This window comes from Podarcis vaucheri (assembly GCF_965113315.1).
Source record: "Podarcis vaucheri genome assembly, chromosome: 7".
Taxonomy (NCBI): Eukaryota; Metazoa; Chordata; class Lepidosauria; order Squamata; family Lacertidae; genus Podarcis; species Podarcis vaucheri.
Genome location: NC_138765.1, coordinates 70,860,197 through 70,883,024, shown reverse-complemented (window position 1 = coordinate 70,883,024; position 22,828 = coordinate 70,860,197). Strand labels below are relative to the sequence as shown.

Sequence of the window (22,828 nt, the reverse complement as noted above, 5' to 3'; positions counted from 1 at the left end):
GTCCAGGGTCACTGCGGGCTGGGACGGAGCAACGGCGGCAGAAGTTCTCTGCAGATGCTTAGATGTCACTGTTTCCAGCCTGGGAAGGGTGCCTCTGAGCGCGTCCAGAAAACCGCCCCTCCTTAGCGATCGCTTATTCCGCGAGAGCGACGCCTCTGCGCGCGTATAGTGCACAAAACTCTCCTCGGGACTGCGAGAAAGCGCTCTCTGGACATGCTCAGAGGCGCCCGGTGTATCCCCCTACTTTGGCTCCTTGGGTCCAATCCGGAAGCTGAGCGCGCTGGCTCCGGTGCCCAGCCCTCCTCCGGGCCGGCCCCTTCCCCGCCCCTTTGGATCTCGCCTCGACTTGGGGCGCCCGAGGCAATAGCCGCCGCTTCTTTCGCTTTCCGCTGCGAGTGAGCGAGATGTCGGCGCGCTGTCGCTCCGCGGGGCTCCTCCTGTATGGGGCGCTGCAGCTGGTGGGGCTCCTGAAGGTAAGAGAGGCAGCCCCTTCCGTGGGCTCTCCCACCCCCAGGACAGAGTCGTCGTCCCCAGGTTCCCCCACCCGGTGTCCTTAGAGCTGCCCCGTCCCATTCAGCCCCCAACCAAATCACAGAGGCAGGCTCCCACCCAACCCCCATCAAAAGACCCCACTTCTTTTCCTAGAAGCACAAAGCGCGACCCCCACTATCCTATTCAGCTCCCCCCCCCAACCCAGTCCACGGACACCCTCCCAGTCCCAAGCCAGCCCTCCACCGCGTCCTTAGGACCCCCAAGAACCGAAGCCAGGAAAAGCCCCTCAGTCCGCCGCCCCCCCCCCCCAGGCTCCTGCCCGGACAGTGCCAACCATTCCTGCTTTTCACTGTGGGTTTGCCTAGGGTTTATTTTTAATAGCATTAAGCAGTTAAGAATCGTTTTTAATTAATTATACTCCATCCACTGCCAATCCCCCTTTAACAGATGCCTTACTGTGTCCTTAAAGCACAGCCCCACATTCGATTCAGCTCCTAAAGTTCCCTGGAGTGCATTCCATGTCTCCATGAGACAGGCAGACATCCAACAGGTACATGCAACAGTGTGTCCCTATGGCTCTATATCTCCATTCACGTGAAAGCTGTTATATTGCCCCCCCTCCCAGGATATTGCTCTGTCCCTTCCCCAGAGGCAGAAGGATTACAGTGGTACCTCGGGTTACAGACGTTTCAGGTTACATACGCTTCAGGTTACAGACTCCGCTAACCCAGAAATAGTACCTCGGGTTAAGAACTTTGCTTCAGGATGAGAACAGAAATCGTGCTCCAGTGACACCATGGCAGCAGGAGGCCCCATTAGCTAAAATGGTGCTTCAGGTTAAGAACAGTTTAAGGTTAAGAACAGACCTCCGGAATGAATTAAGTACTTAACCCGAGGTACTGGCCTTCTGCCGCTGTGCCGCCAGAGCACGATTTCTGTTCTCACCCTGAAGCAATGTTCTTAACCCGAGGTACTGTTTCTGGGTTAGCGGAGTCTGTAACCTGAAGCGTATGTAACCCAAGGTACCACTGTACTTGCCTCCCCACCCTAAAAACATATATTTGAATCTCTCCACATTCAGTGGGGCAGGGAATGATTGCTGGAAAATACAGGTTACCATAGCTATAAAACTTTTCAGCAGCTCGTATAGTCTTTGCATTACAAAAGAGGCGATACAGGCAAGATACTAAATAAACACTGTGTAACGCAAAGGTTTAGAAACTTTGCAAAGACTAAGCCTTTGTAAATACCACTGGACTTTGGACAGTAGAATATATACAGTAATACCCAAGCAGTCATATGCAGCTTCACGACACTGAAGTGCAGACATTGTGTGTTCTATCAAGTCAATGTGTTCTGAAATATCTACCTGAGCTGATGGGATATTTCTGTCCAATGCTGACTGCGCCACAGCCATGAAATGCAAAGATCTGGTTGACCAAAACTCTGATATCCTCAGTAAGAAAGCCTGTTGCAACAAGTGTGTTTGAAGAAAACGCCACAGGCACATTTTAATTTATAGTCTTCTTCAGAGGCAACAAATTGGAAGAGAGCATTCCTTGTGGGTGGGCTCAGCAAATTCATACGACTGACAATTCTGCTGCAGCAGTTTTAAGAAAAATTGTCCAAAGCTCACCTGCAGTACAGAAGTCTCCAAGTCCCAAAGAGTGTCGGTCTTCACTTTTGTTGTAAAGATACACTCCGTTCTGCTTTGGGTTGCAACAACCTTCACAGTCACCAGGACCAAAATAACTGGAGGAAACCAGGCCAGGGGTGGTTGGATCCAGACCACTTTTCAGCTTCTTCCACTGGGAGTTTTGAGCAGATAAGCATTAGACTGCCTGGTGCAGAATGTCTGGCTAGGAACAGAGTGTTCCAGGTTCAAACTTCTTTGTGGCCGTGGACCAGTTACGACCCTCTCAGCTTGGCAGGGTTGTTAGGAGGATAAAATGGGTGATAGATGGGAGGGAGGGAGAATGGTGCTCAGCACTTTGGGCTCATTGAAAGAAAGGTGGGATGTAAATAAAACAATCAGATACCCGTCGACAGTCCTCCAGGAATGTGTCTCATCCCATTTTCAATCACAAGCCTATTATGTGCCTACTCAGAAGTCAGTCCCAAGTTTTTGATTTGGGTTTCCATTGAAATGAGGCTGCATTTTAATGTTTTAATGTTGTATTTTAATCTTGTTTTTAAGTTGTATTTCAATCAATTTGTTTTTATATCGGTTGTTAGCCGCCCTGAGCCCGGTCTTGGCTGGGGAGGGCAGGGTATAAATTATTATTACTATTATTATTATTATTATTAAGTGCATAGGATTGCAGCTTAAAGCTCACAGCCGCAAACATCTGGTGGCTGTCACTTTGCTCAGAGCTCACCCTGATTTGTTGGCGAAAAGTTTTTTTCCCCAGAGAGGTTAGGTGATGTTGGTTATTTATCAAGTGTGTCTTCTGATTTCTTTGTGGGCTGGTTAGATGACATCAGACCGAGGAACTGTTATGCCACACTTTCCAGCACATTTTCCTGGCATGTTTCTTACTGCAAAAAAAAATATCATTTTCTAAAAAATAAAAATAGGAGAGGCAGCAGGTTTGTTGAGCAAGGGCTCCAAATTCACTTCAGTTTCTGCTGCCTGATTTTACTGGTGCGTGATTGTATCTCTTTTGTGAAATAGCAGATCTGGAAGTGTCTAGAATTTATTTATTTCTATAGCACAATTTCTCTGCATGGGGCTGTGGCCAACTAAGTCCTGCGTACTTAAGAGTGAACCCACTGCTACATCCAGTGCTAGCCTTAGGCATCTGGTTGGCCACTGTGAGAACAGGATGCTGGACTTAGATGGACCATCGGCCTGATCCAGAGAGGCCTTCTTAAAATAAAACTTCAAGCCCTTTCTTAAAAATTCCCAATACAAAGCTGCCCTTCCTATACCTGTCACGCAGCTCTTTTGAGGCATGTCAGTAACTTGTGTAAGGGATGTGGGTGGCGCTGTGGGTTAAACTGCAGAGCCTAGGGCTTGCCGATCAGGTCGGCGGTTCGAATCCCCGTGACGGGGTGAGCTCCCGTTGCTCAGTCCCTGCTCCTGCCAACCTAGCAGTTCGAAAGCACATCAAAGTGCAAGTAGATAAATAGGTACCGCTCCAGTGGGAAGGTAAACGGCGTTTCCATGCGCTGCTCTGGTTCGCCAGAAGCGGCTTAGTCATGTTGGCCACATGATCCAGAAGCTGTACGCCGGCTCCCTCGGCCAATAAAGCGAGATGAGCGCCGCAACCCCAGAGTCAGCCATGCCTGGACCTAATGGTCAGGGGTCCCTTTACCTTTACTAATAACTTGTCTGTGTGGGATGGACTCTTGTGTTTAAGTTTCTTTTCTTTGCACTGAGTTGACATTTGCTGCTCACCACAACCCCTTTTTTTCTGGAGAAAGCACAATCTGTTAAGTCCTCCTGGTATACATGGGAAGTTTGGGGAATTTACACTTTCTTTTTTCTTTTTTGTCCCAATGCCCTCTCTCTTTCTTTGCATTGAATTTACATTAGAACTCCTTTTGTCATTTTGTTGCACAATTTGAAAAAAAATGTTGGAGACCTCTGCTTGGGATTTCGCAGTTCTAAATAATTATGCATCACAAACATTGACAGAAGCTCTACATGCAAGCAGGACTATGCTGCTTTTTCCTCTTCCAGCAACTGTAGGCAACACATGCAATGTTGAAGGCAAAGTCTTCATAATTACACCCCGTATGCAAGTAGTGCATGAAAGGGCCTGGATTTTATCGGAAAGTCTCAGGGCTCTTCCACTTGACTGAGCATTCGTTGTTTATTGAACATTCATCCTAATTTGCTTGCAAAAAAAACCTTAGGCGAGGCTTAGACTATGTCTGGTCTTTATTGAGCATTTGTTTCAATTTGCAGTTTGCAGGACAAGGAGCATTCCTCCTTATTTGCTTTGCATACTGTTTATACACCCACCCACCCCACACATTTCAACGCATTTCCTTTTTCCTAACTGCAAAAGTCTGGTTCCTTTTTTTTAACAGTGGATTTGCTGTGTCAGGGTGACAGAGCACTTGAATCAACTTTAATTGCCCAAACCAAAATTTCTCGATATGTGTTTGAATCCTTCTTGCAAAACAGTGACAGGCTGGAGGCACCCTCAGGTCTGATCTGGAAACAGCATGTTTCTTATTTTGACTTAGCTCATAACTGTAGCTCCTTCCTTTTAATTTCTAAGGTTCAGCATCACTCGGTGAAATGGGGACTTTAACTTGAGTTCAGGGCCTTCTCGGTATGGCGCCCACCCTAGGGAATGCCCTCCCATCAGATGTCAAGAAGATGAGTAATTTTAGGAGACATCTGAAGGCAGATGTTTTTTAGGAGACATCTGAAGGCAGCCCTGTATAGGGAAGCTTTTTAAGGTTTAATGTTTTACTATGTTTTTATATATGCTAGAAGTTGCCCAGAGTGGCTGGGGCAACCTAGTCAGATGGATGGGTACAAGTAAATTATTATTATTATTATTATTATTATTATTATTATTATTACGACAAAAGTTTGGTCTTGTTTACTCCTTTGATTAACGGTGATGGCGGCAGGGCAAAGGCCAGAGGTAGACAGTGAAAGCATGACTCAAACACAGTGAAGACTCATATGCTGGGGGTGGGGACCATAAATAGTAAATACTTGACTGGCTAGTTTATTCCGAACTTCTTATCTGTTCCATATGTTTACCTTCAACTTAGTTTAGCAATGAGCAGCAAAGGTATAGAGGTATACAGTGTTATTTTTCTAGAAAAAGAGGTTCCAGAACTCAGCACAAATGCCTCCCTTGTTCTCTTATAATGGCAATGGCGCCCACCTGAGAGGTGCCGAAACTGAGATCCAGCTGGAAAAAAAAGCCCTGGATGTATATAGGCAAAGGTTTGCATCCTGTTTTATGACAGACTGAACAGAAAGATCTCCCCCTTTCGTTGCAGATTTTATTAACTGAGAAAAGAAGGGGATTCCCAGATTTGAAGAATTAACTCAGAATGGGCAGCTATTAACAAGGCAGGACATTGGTAGTAGTATTAAAATAGATACATATATGTATATTTTCATATAAAGGTAAAGGTAAAGGTACCCCTGCCCGAATGGGCCAGTCTTGACAGACTCTGGGGTTTGTGCGCCCATCTCACATCTATTGGCCGGGGGCCAGCGCTGTCCGGGGACACTTCCGGGTCACGTGGCCAGCGTGACAACGCTGCTCTGGCGAGCCAGAGCCGCACACGGAACGCCGTTTACCTTCCCGCTGGTAAGCGGTACCTATTTATCTACTTGCCCCCGGAGGTGCTTTCGAACTGCTAGGTGGGCAGGCGCTGGGACCGAGCAGCGGGAGCGCACCCCGCCGCGGGGATTCGAACCGCCGACCTTTCGATCGGCAAGCCCTAGGCGCTGAGGCTTTAGCCCACAGCGCCACCCGCGTCCCAATATATTTTCATATACAATATGCAAATATAAGAGATCAGATGGATTTAATAGAAACATCACAGCGCCAGCCCTTTCCGTAAAAGTAAGTGACCCTTATAGAAAGTTGCAAAGGGATGATTGTGTCAAGCTGATTCTGTAGGTTCACCCTATCAGCCAAAAAACAGGAAGAAGAAAAAGAAGAGTTTGGATTTGATATCCTGCTTTATCACTACCCTAAGGAGTCTCAAAGGGACACGGGTGGCACTGTGGTCTAAACCACAGAGCCTAGGGCTTGCCGATCAGAAGGTCAGCGCTTTGAATCCTCGCAATGGAGTGAGCTCCTGTTCCTCGGTCCCTGCTCCTTCCCTAGCAGGACCTAGCAGTTCGAAAGCACATCAAAGTGCAAGTAGATAAATAGGTACCGCTCCAGTGGGAAGGTAAATGGCATTTCTGTGCACTGCTCTGGTTCACCAGAAATGGCTTAGTCATGCTGGCCACTTGCCCCGGAAGCTGTCTGCAGACAAACACCAGCTCCCTCGGCCTATAGAGTGAGATGAGCGCCACAACCCCAGAGTCATCCACGACTGGACCTAATGGTCAGGGGTACCTTTACCTTTACCTTTAAGGAGTCTCAAAGTGGCTAACATTCTCCTTTCCCTTCCTCCCCCACAACAAACACTCCGTGAGGTGAGTTAGGCTTAGAGACTTCAGAGAGAAGTGTGACTAGCCCAAGGTCACCCAGCAGCTGCATGTGGAGGAGCAGGGAATCGAACCCGGTTCACCAGATTATGAGTCCTCTGCTCTTAACCACTACACCACACTACACCACACCACAACATCACAAGAAGACAATAAAATAATAATCATAGGAGGCTTAAAAAGAATGAATGGTGTAAAATATATTACTTAGTGGAATACAAGGTTCGGATTTCTACCAAACGTACCAGATGTTCATGCAAGTTGCCAAATAAACACATATTTAGTGGTGATGTGCCAGCCATGAGATTGTTTTGTCATGTTAATCACAAACGCCCCTAAGCTGAAGCAAAGACGGAGAGGTCTATTTCACCGCTGGCAGCATGTATTTTATGAGTCAGATTCCTCCACCACCACCCCCCATAGAATAACATGGCGCGTCCTTCCACCCGTGAGAGATCACTAGATGAACAGGATTGTAAGGTACGAGGAACATATTGGTTTTTGTGGTAGGGGTGCGACTATGTACACAAGTTTGGGAAGCAGGTTGCAGTGGAGATGGGTATTGTTGTTGGCTAGCAGGTCACCTTGGATGCTGAGCTCTGTCTCTTATTCATTGATGAGAGTGCCAAGGCTAACCTTGCTTCTTGACAATTAATTCTCTCTCTGCTGGTTGCTGCTCGTCTCAAGATCTCTAAACTAAAAAGGGAAGTAAAGAGGAAGAGGCAAGAATAATACAGCTGGGATTAAATCACGGTTAAGTTGAGGATGAAATCTGTATCCTTTGACATGGGGATGGGGAAGTGGTGACCTTCCAGATGTTGGTGGACTCTCATCAGCCCCAGCCAGCTTTGCCCAGTGGTCAGGGATGATAGGAGATGCAGGCCAAGAGCATCTCGGGACCCAAGCTTGAAGAACACTTGTGTAGACAATACAGAGCTAGATGGACCAATGGCCTGATGGAATCTAGCACAAGGGAATATAATTAGGTCCATGCCTGATCCAGTCCTGCATCTGTTCTCAAAATGCCCTGGGAAACCTGCAAGCAGGACCCAAGCACAAGAACACTTCCTCCTTGTTTCTGGTACAATGGCACCTCAGGTTACAGACGCTTCAGGTTACAGGCGCTTCAGGTTACAGACTCTGCTAACCCAGAAATAGTGCTTCAGGCTAAGAACTTTGCTTCAGGATGAGAACAGAAATCGTGCTCCAGTGGCGCGGCGGCAACAGGAGGCCCCATTAGCTAAAGTGGTGCTTCAGATTAAGAACAGTTTCAGGCAGTGGCGTAGCGTGGGGGGTGCAGGGGGGCCGGCCGCACCGGGCGCAACATCTGGGGGTTTAGGGTTAGGGGGCGCAAATCCACGGGTTAGGGGGCGCAAATTACTTGCCTTGCCCCGGGTGCTGACAACCCACGGTACGCCACTGGTTTCAGGTTAAATACGGACCTCTGGAACAAATTAAGTACTTAACCCGAGGTACCACTGTATTCAGAAGCATTTGGTGCTTCCAGCTGTGGAGGCAAAGCATCACCATCATTACTAGTAGCCAGTGATAGCCTGACCCTCCATGAATATTCCTAATCCTCTTTTAAAGCCATCCACGTTGGTCCCCATCTCTGCCTCCTGTGAGAGTGAGTTCCATAGTCTAACCATGCGCTGCGTGTAAAAGTCCTTTCTGTTATTTGTCCTAAATCTCCCAACATTCAGCTTTGTTGGTTGCTGAATACAGGGAACCAGGCAGAGGGCCTTCTTGGTAGTGGCGCCCGCCCTGTGGAATGCCCTCCCATCAGATGTCAAGAAAATAAGGCAGCCTTAGGGAAGTTTTAAATGACTGATGTTTTAATGTATTTTTAATGTCTTGTTGGAAGCTGCCCAGAGTGGCTGGGAAATCCCAGCCAGATGGGCGGGGTAGAAATTAATAATAATAATAATAATAATAATAATAATAATAATAATAATAATAATTACAGTCATACCTCTTGTTACCTTAGCTTCAGCTTACGTCTTTTCAGGTTGTGTCCCGCAGCAATCCAGAAGTACAGGAAAGGGTTACTTCCTGGTTTCCTCGCTCGCGCATGCGTAGACGCGCAAAACGACGTCATGTGCATGCGCAGAAGCGGCGAATCACGACCCGCGTGTGCACAGACGCGGGTTACGTTCGCTTCAGGTTGTGAACGGGGCTCCGGAACAGATCCTGTTCACAACCAAAGGTACCACTGTATTATTATTATTATTGTTGCATTCTAGGAGTTCCAGTGCTGCTTAAGAAGGAGAAAACTTTTCTCTAGTCACTTTTTCCATGCCACACATAATTTTAAAAACCGTTACCCTGTGCCATCTCTTGCTCGCCTTTTCTCAAAATTTAAAATGCCCCAAACACTGCAACCAACTCTGCAATTCTACCTTTCCTCATCTGGCAGGCACTCAATCCCTTTGAACATTTTGGTTGCCTTGTATGGCTAAGGCAGCTTCTCATACATGTGCCTGTCTGTTCTCATGGTTTCTTTAGCTGCGATTCCTGCATTGCACTCAATGGGTCTCTTCCAGCTCTTTGATTCTATGGTACGTCTCGTCTCTCCCCCCCCCATCTGAGCAATGATTTCCCCCCTAGAGCTTCCTAGAGCTTAGCAGGGAAACTGCCTGCTCAACATTCCCATAGGAACAAGTGGCAATCCCACACACCAATTCCTGAACAAAATGTTTAATTAACAGCTGCCTCCCTGCCAAAATCTTATCTGAGTGAAACAGTTACTTGGAAGGAGTTGGAAAAGAACAATATTTGGCCAGAGGATAATCTCAGCTTTTCAAAACAATGCAAACGTTACCCCAACCTCCCTTCCTATTTCATTTCCTACTACATTTTGCTGTTTGAGGCCGAACCAGAAATGGTACTGTATTTTTTGCTCTATAAGACGTACTTTTTCCCTCCTAAAAAGTAAGGGGAAATGTGTGTGCATCTTATGGAGCGAATGCAGGCTGCGCAGCTATCCCAGGAGCCAGAACAGCAAAACAACAATCCCTCTTGCTGTTCTGGCTTCTGGGATTCAGAGTATTTTTTTTCTTGTTTTCCTCCTCTAAAAACTAGGTGCGTCTTATGGTCTGGTGCGTCTTATAGAGCGAAAAATACGTCTGCTGCCTCCAAACCTTCCCCAACAACCACCTTCTGCTCCCTTGCTGTAACTGCAAGGAGGGCTAATCCAGTCTGTGGCTGTTTTCAGGTGTGATTCCATCACTTGGCAGCAAATTCAGGCTGCGCCATTAAAGCTGCTCTGGAGATCTCCCCAAACAAAGATGCTACCCCAAACGGACAGACTTTTTTGCAGGAAGGAAAGTGACGGTGAAATGCTTGCTTTGAAGCAACATCACCTCGCTTCCCTGCAAACATGTCAGGAGGAACGTTGAATAAGTAGGTCATTTGGGAGTGCCCAAATCTGTGCCCTGAAGCACAGAGTTTTAGTATTTATTTGTGTTTGCTTCTCAATGCAAATTGACAGACTGGGACCCTAGGACTGTGGATGCTTCCTACCTAGAGGTGCTGGGATTGAACCCAGGAGCTTTTGTGTGCAGTTCATCTGCTCTAACCACTGAGCTACAACGAGCTTAGCATATGTGTTCCTTTGCAGTGCACTTTTAAAGAGCACACCTCTCCTCTCTGTGCCACATGAGTGTGGGAGCTTCAGCTGCCAAAGTACTCCCAATGCAATACCCCTTCATTAGTTGAATGGTTCCCTTTTTCTTCCTATATACATAAAAACACAAGGCTGTCGTCACACAGCCCACACTGTGGGATTTGTAGTACATACCTCATTGCAATCCTGGATCTGTATGAAGGGAGGGAGCAAAAGAGAATGTTAAAATTGCATTTTTAAACAATGGCAGGGGTTCGAATAAAGCAGGGTTGGGGGGACACACGTGGGTCTGGCGAGCAACATAAGCAGGAGCGGTAGCTCCTAGTCTTATACAATTTGCTTTCTTTGGCGGTACACACCTTTGAGAGCTAGTTACAGCTTTAGGTTAGGACTGGGCAGACTCCAATCCAAATTATCATTGAGCTACTCACTGCCTTTCAGCTCAGTTCTACTTCGCAGGGTTGTTGTGAGGGCAAAAAAAAATGGAAGGAAGCATGTATGCTGCCTTGAGCTCATTGAAGGCAAAGTGAGGATACCAGTGCAAATAGTTGTGCAGTAATTTTTCCATGCTGAGCTGCAGTCTCCCTGCAGTGAAGCTTGCTACCTCCTTAACACCCACACTCATGGTTTGCACAAGGGATGGGGGGTGGAGGGAAGGTATCGCAAATAGGCGAATTACAGGAAGTGTGACTCAAATCCATCTCCGAAGTGTGACTCTCACGTTAACTGTATCGCTGTGTTTTGGAAAGGGCTAACGTAACAGTTAGGAAATAACAGCGCCTTGCGGTGAGTCATCGCCCCAGAATGAAGAAACCCACAGACAGCTGTGCCAAGTATCAAACAGGCAACTGATCAAGCCAAGGAGAGAACAGCATTTGTTTTGTTTTTTTAGAAAATCGATAAAGATAATATTGGAAACTGCCCTGTGCCCATTGGTCCATGTAGCTCAGTGTTGTCTACACTGACTGGCAGCTGCTCTCCAGGGATTCAAACAGGAACTTCTCCCACCCCTACTTAGAGATGCCTTTAGGGGTTGAACCTGGAGCTTTCCGCATGCAAAGCTGTTGCTCTACCACCAAGCTACGGTCTTTCTTTTTAACATGAAGTAAGATTCTAGCCCTCATGTTTCTGGAGAAAGGGCTGATTTATACTGAGTCAGACAAGCAGCCCACCCAGCCCAGAACTGGTAGTGCTCTTCAGGGTTTCAGGCAGAGGGCTGCTGTGTCAACTCAATGCTGCTGCTGCTGCTGCTGATAATAATAATAATAATTAGTGTTTATTAAATCTGTATACCACCCTTCACCCATAGAACTCAGGGCAGTTCACAACATAAAAATACAAGATAAAAAACACAAAATACACAATAAAAACAAGAACAAACCAATAACCCCACTCCGCTAAATACATTTAAAAGGGTATAGAGTTTATAGGGGGATCCTGGGAGTGACGCCACCTACACCCCCACAGGTTTTCATGCAGCAGCTGTCAGAGCAGTGGTGTAGTTTGCAACTTCAAATTGTAGAGGTGGAAGGGACCCCGAGAGTTGTCTGATTTTCGATTTTCGATTTTTATTGTTATTCATGTTTTTATACTGTATTTTATGCTGCTTTTATAATTAAGTGTTTTAAAGTGTTTTAAATTTGTTGTTAGCTGGCCTGAGCCTGGTTTTTTAACTGAGAAGGGCGGGGTATAAATAAAATTTATTATTATTATTATTATTATTATTATTAGTCCGGCTCCCTGCAATACAGGAATCACAGCTGACAAACAGTGGGCAGTTGGCCATCCAACCTCTGCTTAAATACCTCAAAGGAAGAACATTTTTTTTTTCTGAGAGGCCAATGTTCTTGCAGTTGCCATCTTCCAGGAACTTTGTCTGATAACGGTAACGGGCTTGGCTGAAACCCCAAAGAGCTGCTCTCCATCTATGATAGTCACCAGTCGGGTGCCTGCTTATCTCATTGCAGAGCCCACCAGAAACGGGGGAAACACAAAAGCCCACTTGTGCTGATGTTAGAACTTTTCCCAAGTGGACCCCCCAAATTCTCCACCCTACGCACAGGTGGTTTGGGAGAGTGGCAGCAGCTACGTAGCTGAATTTCTCCAGTGGGAAGGAGAAATTGCCCAATGCTTTCTTGGGCTCACCATTGGCCTCAGCATTGCCAGAGGGTGCCGATCAGGGCTGTTGTGTGGTCTGGGGAGAGTCCCAAGGGCTGTATAGGGATTCCTGGGTCAGGGGGACATTCTTTCCCCAGGCCTGAGGTTAACCACTACGCGATAGCAGACCTTTGGAATGGGCTTTCCCCACACAAGTGAAATTTGGGTCATGTGTAGGATGCGCATCCAAAAGCCCCCCTTTCGGTGCGACAGCGACGTTCTTGCACAAGAGTGTGGTCTCACAATGAATCATGCGCTCTGTGTTTCCTGGGCTTCTTCCTTGCCCCTCTCTGTGAGCAAAATGTGACCCGGTTGGTGTTTCTTTCTTTAATATCGCTCAATGGACATTTATGTTTTTCGGAGGGAGCAGGGAGCGGAACTTCGTTTCCCTTTTTCATATGTGCAAAATTTTGCTGCTTTGCGCAGCGACCTCAGATATTCTGTTCTTCTTTTTTCGTTCCACAGCCACAGGTTCTGATGTCAGAAAGTGGGTGGCTTCATCACTGTGGTTTTGTCATGCAGCCGATATGGCTATTCTTTCTGTTGTTTCCTGTCACCATCTCAGCATATTACCCCCCCTTTTAGCTGTTACCATTATGCGTTCTGGGTGGGCAGAGTTAGTCAGCCCGTCACCGCTTCTCCCCCTCTTGAGTTACCTTCTCACCTGAAGAGGGGTTCTAGCTCACCTTCCGCCTTCCTCTGTGACCTTGAGGTCTGCCACAACTGACGAGCGCAGGGTGGGCTGGTCTCACGTGCGCGAATGAGCAAATCTGTCAGTTTTGGTTCTCTCCGCTCATCACTTTTTCCAGTCTTCAGCTGAATTCTCCACATTTCCACATCAGTTTGCAATTTCTTTTCTTTTCTTTTCTTTTTAAAAAGTCATTGTGAAAATTCACCAGAGTTTTCATCCAAATTTCTTACTGAGGCAGTATTCAGCTACGTACAGTCGTACATTAGAAGTCGAACGGAATCCATTCTGGAAGTCCATTTAAAATGTTTGAAAACCAAAGCATGGCTTCTGATTGGCAGCAGAACATTACACTCCAAGACTGTTCCTCATTGCTCCTCTATAACCACTTGTGTCCTTGGCAAGTAGATTTTTGGCGCACCTGAAGGCGGGAGGGACCACGGACCATAAACTCAAAAAGTTTGCTTCTTGCCACCTTTCACGCTCCACAAGTGACTTCCCCTTGAGTTGACATTGACTCATACTAGGAGATACTTTTATGGGCACGATGAAGAGATTCAGTTTCAGGTACTGGGCTGATCCTGACAAGAATGCCAAACCATGGCTTGCTGCTACATCAGTGCATCTCAAGGACTCCAATTCTCCCCTTTCCCTTTGCATGCAGTGATCCTCCCTTTCTGCACGGGGCAGCTGTAGTTTAATGTTTCATCAAAACTGGTAAACCATGGCTTGTTCTTGCCAAGCTGCTCAAGGCTAGAAAGCATGGTTAGGGCTCTCCTAATAGCGAAGGGGAAATCAATAGGCATTGAGTAATCCTGAGTATGCAGCTTGGCTTAGTAAGAACATAAGGAATGTGGAACAGAGCTATTCCAATTAGACTAGTATCCTTGGCAAGAATTCTAACCACCACTTGTGAGATGGTCCACCACAAATGGACCAGTAGCTCAATGATGGGCCAAGCCCAACTTTCTGCTAATTCACATGATTCTATGTGGTGTCAGTGATCTTCCTTTCGGCCCTGTTTATCTACCATGCCGAAGATAAGTACTTTCTGGAAAACCTCAGCCACATCACTCAAATGCATTTATTTAATGCGGTCTGCTTTATCTTTCTCTTTGTTCTTGAATGGAAGATTTCTAGATTAGGAGCTATACTGCTGAATGAGGCTGACTTTTAATTTGAGTTTTAATTTTGCAGTGGACCTTGATCTTGTGTGTTCTGTGCAAACCACAAACAGATTGGCCTAAAAATAGTTCAGGCAGCTGCAAACCTCTTCCCTTGCTACCTGCCCCACCCCCGCGCCAAGCTGGCCTGTTTTCGATGTCTTAAATAATGTCTGTTCACAGTTGCAAGCCTTGCGGTTTTTCTATTGCTTGCTGCATTTTCCTGAGTGACGCTTGTTGGAGCTGCTGAGCCATGCAGTTAGGAAATGTGAATTTTCATCATCGTCATCATCAATTAATATCATCGCCATCAATTTCAACAGGGCTTTGAAAGTACGTATCTCCATCCCACTTTGCATCTCTGTTGGAACTATTTTTTTATGTGGAATCATTTTTAAAGGTTGTATCCAGTTAAGGTCCCCTTCTCACTATACATTTAGAATTGCAGCATTGTAGAGTTCCTTCCAGTAGCAGTAACTTAGTTGGTCTTTAAGGTGCTAATGGAAGGAATTTTTTTATTTTGACTATGGCAGACCAACACAGCTACCTATCTGTAACTGGAAGCATTGTAGAGGTAACTCAAGAGTCATTAAATTCAACCCCCTGCAATGCAGGAATCACACCTCAAGAATCACTGACAGATGGCCATCCAATCTCTGCTTAAAAACCTCCAAGTAAGGAGTGTCCATCGCTTTCCAAGGTATTCCATGCCGCTGTTGAACAGCTCTTACCATCAAGAGGTTCTTCCTAATGTTCAGTTCCAAGTCTCTTTTCTTATAATCTGAATCCATTGGTTTGGGTCCTACCTGCTGGAGCAGCAGAAAGCAAGCTTGCTCCATGTGGCAGCCATTCAACGATTTGAAGATGGCTTCTCAGTCTTCTCTTCTCCAGGATCAAACCATGACACTTCTTCCACTTCCCTGCTGTGAAATTACCCCCTTGGGTGTTCATATGCCAACCACCTTGAAAACCAGTAGGCGACACTGCCCCTAGGTAAAAAAGGTAAAGGACCTTTGGATGGTTAAGTCCAGTCAAAGGTGACTATGGGGTTGCAACGCTTATCTCGCTTTAAGGCCTAAGGAGCCGGCGTTTGTCCACAGGCAGTTTTCTGGGTCATGTGGCCAGCATGACTAAACCACTTCTGGTGCAACAGAACCCTGTGACAGAAACCAGAGTGCACGGAAGCGCTGTTTACCTTCCTGCTGCAGGGGTACCTATTTATCTACTTGCACTGGAGTGCTTTAGGTTGGCAGGAACTGGGACAGAGCAACGGAGCTCACTCCATCGCACGCGGGGATTCAAACCACCAACCTTCTGATCGGCAAGCCCAAGAGGCTCAGTGGTTTAGACCACCTTTGCCCCCAGAAAGCAGCCAAGTGGTAGGACCATCATATTAAATCACTCCGTGGGTTCTTAGCCTGTTGCTTCATCTGCTCAGGTTTCTCAGACTTCTGCCATGAAACTGAATGGTGGAAGGTTTAAGACAGTATACAGTAAAGTATACAGTAAAGATGTGGGTGGCGCTGTGGGTTAAACCACAGAGCCTAGGGCTTGCCAATCAGAAGGTCGGCGGTTTGAATCCCTGAGACGGGGTGAGCTCCCATTCCTCGGTCCCTGCTCCTGCCAACCTAGCAGTTCGAAAGCACAAAAGTGCAAGTAGATAAATAGGTACCGCTCCGGCGGGAAGGTAAATGGCGTTTCCGCGCGCTGCTCTGGTTTGCCAGAAGCGGCTTAGTCATGCCAGCCACATGACCTGGAAGCTGTATGCCGGCTCCCTCAGCCAATAAAGCGAGATGAGCGTCGCAACCCCAGAGTCGGTCACGACTGGACCTAATGGTCAGCGGTCCCTTTACCTTTACTTCACACAGAGCATAGTGAAATTCCAGAACAGGAGGCAGTGATGGACACTAACATGAGTGGCCTTAAAGGAGGACCAGACACATTCATGGAAGAGAAGGCCTATTGATGGCCACTGGCCATAATGGCTATGCTCTGCCTCCTCAGCTGGAGGCAGAAATGCTTTTGAACACCAGTTCCTGGAAACCACAGGAGTGGCAGGTGCTCTTCTGCTTGGGTGCTGCTTGCGGGTTACCCACAGGCATCTGGCTGCAACTTTGAGAACAGGATGTTGGACTAGATGGGCTATTGGCCTGATCCTGCAGGCTCTTAGGTTCTTAGGCTGATCTATTGCGGCTTCCATTCTTCTTCTCAAAAGGAATTCAAGTTTGCCCTCTTTTTTTCAAATTCTCTCCGGTGTTAAAACTTTTCTAAATGTCATGAAATGCACAAGGCAGACTCTGATGTGCATTGTGATGTTTCACGTGGCCAGCACTGTCTCAGCTCAGCTTGCAATTCCTTATAAGTTCTTTGAACCGAGAGCAAGCCCCTCTGCTCCAAACTATTTCTGTTTTCAAGATTAAGCTAAAGTCAGCAACAGCCCAAACCAGACATGCAATCATTCCTTCCTGGGTTTTTCTGAGGGGGCTAACACCCAGAACTGTATTGGTGTCTTGCTCCTTGTTCCTCAAAGCCCCAACTTAAACACATTAAAAAGAAAAAGGAAAACAAGTAACTGGATTGTTGCTAGCTTATTTTTTTATTGGCCAATAGCCCACTTAGAGAGAGTTCTTAGTTCTGAGTGCTGTTAAATGCCTGTCAGAGAAGTAATTGAAACATTTTCCCTGTGTACTAAAATGACACTTCCCTCTCAGTGCAGATGTTTATCTTGGCTACCAAAGAACAAACTTAGTCAAGTCACTGTGTGGTTTACAGTAAAGCATGGAGGAAGGCTGCCCTTGATTTTGGCCTGTTCCACCTTTTGTTCCTACTTCTGATTTCTCTTATTATCTCCCTGCAGATTATGTTTGCACATGTTTATTAGGGTAGCAATTGGCCCGGATAGGTATACAGGAAGCTGGCTTGTACCAAGTCAGAACAGTGGCTCATTTACCTCAGTATTGTCTACACTGACTGGCAGTGCCTACACTAGAATTTCAGACAGGGCTCTGTCTCTCCCAATTCTACCTGGAGATAGGTAAAGGTAAAGGACCCCTGGACGATGAAGTCCAGTCAAAGGCAACTGTGGGGTTGTGGTGCTCATCTCGCTTTCAGGCTAAGGGAGCCAGCATTTGTCCACAGACAGCTTTCCGGGTCATGTGGCCAGCATGACTAAACCGGTTCTGGCACAACTGAACACCGTGACAGAATCCAAAGCGCACGGAAACGCTGTTTACCTTCCCGCCAGAGCGGTACCTGTCTATCTACTTGCACTGGTGTGCTTTCGAACTGCTAGGTTGGCAGGAGCTGGGACAGAGCAACGGGAGTTCACCCCATCAAGGGGATTCGAACCGCCGACCTTCTGATTGGCAAGCCCAAGAGGCTCAGTGGTTTAGACCACGCCACCTGGAGATGCCAGGGATTGAACCTGGGATTTCTCCATGCAAAGCAGTGCTCTGCTACTGAGCTGCAGCCCTTCTTCCAAGGCAAGGCGGAATCAAGAAAGAAGCAGGAGTGTGTTCATCGCCTTTCTGTGAAATGCCTCCTGATTGGCTCTCTAAGGTCTCAGACAGGGAGTCCTACATGGAGATACCAGAGATTGAACTTGGAATCTGAAGTTCTACCACTGAGCTGCTGGGATTCTAGGTTTTTGGCGGTGGCAGCGTGGATGTGGTGGGACAACCACATTAGAAGCCACTTGGGCATGTAATTAGGGTGGATTTGATTTAAATCCATTCAATTTAAATCACTAGTCAGTAAGACTTGATTTAATTTTTTTTCTTTTTTACAGAAAGACTCATTTTTGCTGGTATAAACTTAATATTTACAACCAGATGAAGGTTTCATTTTTGGAATAATAAATTTTCAGAGTAGTTTTTACAGTTATATGCAAAATTACTGATTTGGTTATACTGTACTATTAGAAATACAGAGACAGAAAATTATGAAATTATTGTGAGGTTTAATACGCTGTTTGTATTTGGACAACTTTTCTGCTGTACTTTATTGGAAGGAGAAAAATAATCATTTCCTTAATAACAATTTATTTAACTCAAACAATAACTCAATAGTGTATGTATCCATGTTTGTTAACTGATGTGGTTACACATTTTTTTCGACTGAGTTTTAGCACACATGAAACACTTAAAGCAAATCCTTATTTCCTGATGAGTAGCCTTTGGACTATAAGGTAACTTAAACAGGAAAAAAGATTTTTTTCCCTCCAAAAGCATTTTATTTTAAAAATCCAATTTTAAAAATCTGATTTTATTTTTATTTTTTAAAAAAACCATTGATTTTTATTCACCCTGCATGTAATGAATCTCTTCTTCTCATACCCTCTGCTCTGCACATTGCACCGTCAACTATTTCCGAACCAAGATACTCCAGAGTACCTATTTGTGGCCTTGTTGTGCCCATAAGAAACAGCAGCCTGTGGAGTCGCTTTTTCCCCACACAGCTGCACACTTCGATGCCTTTCAGCTATTGATTTCAAGGCGTAGTATTGACCCCTTCTATGTTGACTCCAACATTAGGAAGCTTTGGCGCCAGTGATGAGTTTGCGCCAGAGCCCAAGGCCACTTCATTCCCATGCTGCTGTGGTCGCCTGGTCAGTGGCGGCACAGATCAGCTCCCTCATTAATCTGCCAGCACATCCACATGGTTGGCCCTGAAATCCTGTGTATAATGCCATCTGGAGAGAACACCAACTTTTCTCCAAATCAAAGCCCCTGGATTTCAGCTTAGAGCAGGGTTTCCCAAACTTGGGTTGTGTTCGGACTACAATTCCCATCATCGCTGACCACTGGTCCTGCTAACTGGGGGTGATGGGAGTTGTAGTCCCAAAACAGCTAGACCCCCAGGTTTGAGGAAACACTGGCTTAGAGGTTGTTGGAACCAGTTGCCTGGGCTCTGGACGCTGTCATGATGAACTCCTGCGCGTCGAGATTCAGCATGACACCACTGTGGCTGAAATACTAGTTATACCTTGGTCTGCTTGGATCACACATTGGTTCTGCTCAAGAGTGAACTAGGACTGGATTTGCTATCTCTTGCTCCTTTGCCCCTAATCAGTGTCTCACCCGTTCCTAAGGAGCTCAGGGTAAAGGTAAAGGGACCCCTGACCATTAGGTCCAGTCCTGACCAACTCTGGGGTTGCGGCGCTCTTCTCGCTTTATTGGCCAAGGGAGACGGCGTACAGCTTCCGGGTCATGTGGCCAGCATGACTAAGCCGCTTCTGGTGAACCAGAGCAGTGCACGGAAACATTGTTTACCTTCCTGCTGGAGCGGTACCTATTTATCTACTTGCCCTCTGACGTGCTTTCAAACTGCTAGGTGGGCAGGAGCAGGGACCGGGCAACGGGAGCTCACCCTGTCGTGGGGATTCGAACCGCTGACCTTCTGATCAGCAAGTTTAACCCACAGCGCCACCCACGTCCCACAGATCTCAGGGTAGTGATGGCCAAACTCAAGCTTTCTGTCCACTCAAGACCTATTTTCTCTCTTGATCTCTGCAGGTGTCCTCACTACCGTACACCCCCCAGAATCAGTGCCAGAATCCACGCACGGAGCGATATGACGAAGCCATCCGTAAATGTTGCAGCTTGTGCCCTCCAGGTAATGTGTTTGCAGTCAGTCCTAAACGTTAAGTTGATGCATTCATCCAGCTCATGGGCATCTGAATAGGAAATGGGTGTGTTGGTGGAGTTTGTCCACTAGGGCAAGTGGAGCCCCATCAAGCTCAGCCTCAATCTCCTCTGAGCCCAACTGCTCTTCTTTCTTACAGCCAGCCCAGGAAGTGGCCCTGTCTGTCAGCTTCCTCCTCCATAGTCTCAGTGTTGCCCTTGCAGGAAGGAGGAAGAGGAGTGGGAGGCAGGCAAAGGTGCAGTTAGTTGTCTCTGCCCAGCATTTCTTCTGGCTCCAGCAGTTGTTGATCTCCCTGCAGTCTGTCCCAGTGGGCACCAGCCACCACTGGCCCCCTCCCTGTACAATATGAAGAAACTCCAGGTGTCAGGCAGCAGGAGAACCAACCCCCATGGAACTTATAAGACAAGGAAAAGTCCTTACCACCTTCTTTCTATTCAATATTTACAAAAAGAGGCTTGAGAACGCAGCCTCTTCAAATAGTGGTGTTGTCCCAAGTAAATCTCCACCCCTCTTTTCTTCCACTTCCTTTTTTAAAAAAAAAAATAGTTTTTATTAAGAATTTCAACATAACAAATCAAAAACATATCATCTTCATTCCCCCGCCATTTCCCCCCTCCCCCCCTGAAAAAAACCTCCTTCCCACCCCCTATCCCCCAGACTTCCCTCCATTCCTCTCTCTGGTTTTTCAACATGTATTATTCTCTGCATAGTATAAAATTGTAAAAAAAACCTTAAATAATCTATCTATTATGTTAACAATAATAAATTTGTGTATGTTTATTCAAAACCTGCCAAGGAGTCCCATTCATTTTGTTGTTTTTAAAAGTAATTTGTAAAAAGTTCCCATTCTTCTTTAAAGCCACAGTTGTCCTTGTCTCGCAGTTTGTATGTCAGTTTCGCCAGTTCTGCATAGTCCATCAATTTCCCTTGACACTGTTCTTTTGTGCCTTTTCTTCCACTTCCTTATTCATCAACAGCACCCACCCACCCCCTTTACGGTGGCCACTTAGGGCCATCAGTCTCTGAGTTCTTTGCTCTCCTACTTTTAAGGCTCGCCGGGTTTTGGGAGATGGTGGGTCTGGAATGCTTTCTAGTGATAACATGTCAGCCAGCTGCTCCTGCTCTGTCTCCTTCTCCTCCTCCTCTCCCATTATTTCCCAACTTTCCCCCTCATCTTCCTCCGAGCTGTGACCTCCCGCAAACCCCTGTTGTAATTCTGAACTGTCTTCTTCTTCTCTGGAAGGGTCCAGCTGGGGAGGTGGTCTCCACCATTCCTCCTCCTCTGCCCAGTCCCTAACTTCCACCAGGGGTCCCTAACTTCCACCCAGCTGTTCTCTCCCCTGCCACCCAGTTTTTTCAAAACTCTGGGCCATGTGCACTCTACGACAGAAGCAAGTCTTTGCCCTCCCCTCCCCCAGTTGCCAAAATTTGGCTGAACAAGCAGGAAACCAGCGCGCAGGGGAAGAGAGCGAGCTTTGCAAAGTGGTGAATGTCAAGCAAATTAGCTGGGTTTCCTGTGTTGCAGGGGAGTCAGTGACCAGAAGTGTGTCTTCCAGAAAGCTCTCAAAGGAGAACTCAAAAGAGAAGTTAAAGGGCAAAGCCTCCTGTTTACAGTGAGCTTTTGCCATATGAACGTTCCCTTAACCCAGAAAAACAAAAAAACAAAAGGAAGTGTGATTTTTATAAATGCATGTATGGCAAAGTCTGCGAGCCATCGCATATTGAAAAAATATGCTCCACTGATCGCTAAAGGAGTCTATTAAATGCATACTGATCTACAGAACGTAAGAAGCTTGCCCTATTCTGAGCTGCAGTATTGATCCATGTTACAGGCAGTACTGTCTGTGCCAGCCTCATTCATCCCAGAGGATCTCCGTAAGTTCTGGACTACAATTCCCATCAGGAAAGTGTAGTTTTAGTCAGTGTGGTACATAGCAGAGGCAGCCCAAGAAAACCTTTCAGCCCGTGAAAGACCCACCCTCCTCATCGATTCCATATAGAGAATTCAACCAAATAGCAGCTAATATTTGTTTCAGTGCTGGTGAGAGTGCCCTTCTCTAGAATGCAACAGATTATTTTAGGGGCTACAGGGCAGGCTGTCTTAGAAGTAAGGGTGCCGCAGCCCTTAGTATCAGCTGCCCAAAGCCAATGTCTCACTCTCCCTAGTGGTGGAGCCAGCCCTGATACAGAGCTCAAAAACAGCGGTATTTTTCACAGTCTGTTGCAGTCTTTTTGGATTCTGGGAAGCACGGCTTCTAATTCCAATCCACTGATGTAATGTTTTCAAGTGAATCCTGAATCAACTGACTTGACTGTACCCTGGGGGGGGGGATACATTCATTTAAAACTGAATTTATTCAGCCTTCTTAGTAATTTTTATTTTATTTTAAGAAAAGCTTGCAAAGTGGCTTTCGCTGTGTTAAAACAATGCTGCATAAACATTAAAAGTGGCTCTAGCCCTCTTATCCTTAACCCCCATTAAAATGAAACAGAAATAGAAGGGGCAGCAGTGGTGGAAAAAGCGTGATCTAGCAAATGCTCAGAACAGATCCAGTCCTTTTAGGGTCTCCATGCTGACTGTCAACAGCTCCTTGGGGTTCTAGGCAGAGGCCTTTTCAAATTATTTACCATTTTAATCCATAAAGGTACAACCACCATCAAAATATAATAGCAGCAAAATAAGCCAATAGTAGTAACGAGGAGAAAATTATAAGACTACCAAGAGTATATTTCCAGTTATATTGCACATCTATATCTGGGATATAAAGGGACGCGGGTGGCGCTGTGGGTTAAACCACAGAGCCTAGAACTTGCTGATCAGAAGGTCAGCAGTTTGAATCCCTGCGACGGGGTGAGCTCCCGTTGCTCGGTCCCTGCTCCTGCCAACCTAGCAGTTCAAAAGCACATCAAAGTGC

The 22,828-nt window shown here is 46.4% G+C and overlaps 1 protein-coding gene across 2 annotated transcripts in view; it reads left to right on the top strand.

Annotated features, from left to right (window-relative positions):
- Positions 1-321: 321 nt before the first annotated feature.
- LOC309536228 (tumor necrosis factor receptor superfamily member 1B-like) overlaps positions 322-22,828 on the top strand; it is a 56,570-nt gene continuing 34,063 nt past the window's right edge. The window contains exons 1-2 of one of the 2 annotated variants that reach the window (XM_082230241.1): positions 322-473; positions 19,784-19,883. In XM_082230241.1, coding sequence (XP_082086367.1) covers positions 405-473; positions 19,784-19,883 — 169 coding nt within the window. In that variant the 5' untranslated portion in view covers positions 322-404. Of the gene's footprint in view, positions 474-2,471; positions 2,603-19,783; positions 19,884-22,828 lie in introns of those variants that run through there. The other variant, XM_082230242.1, reaches the window with a different exon arrangement.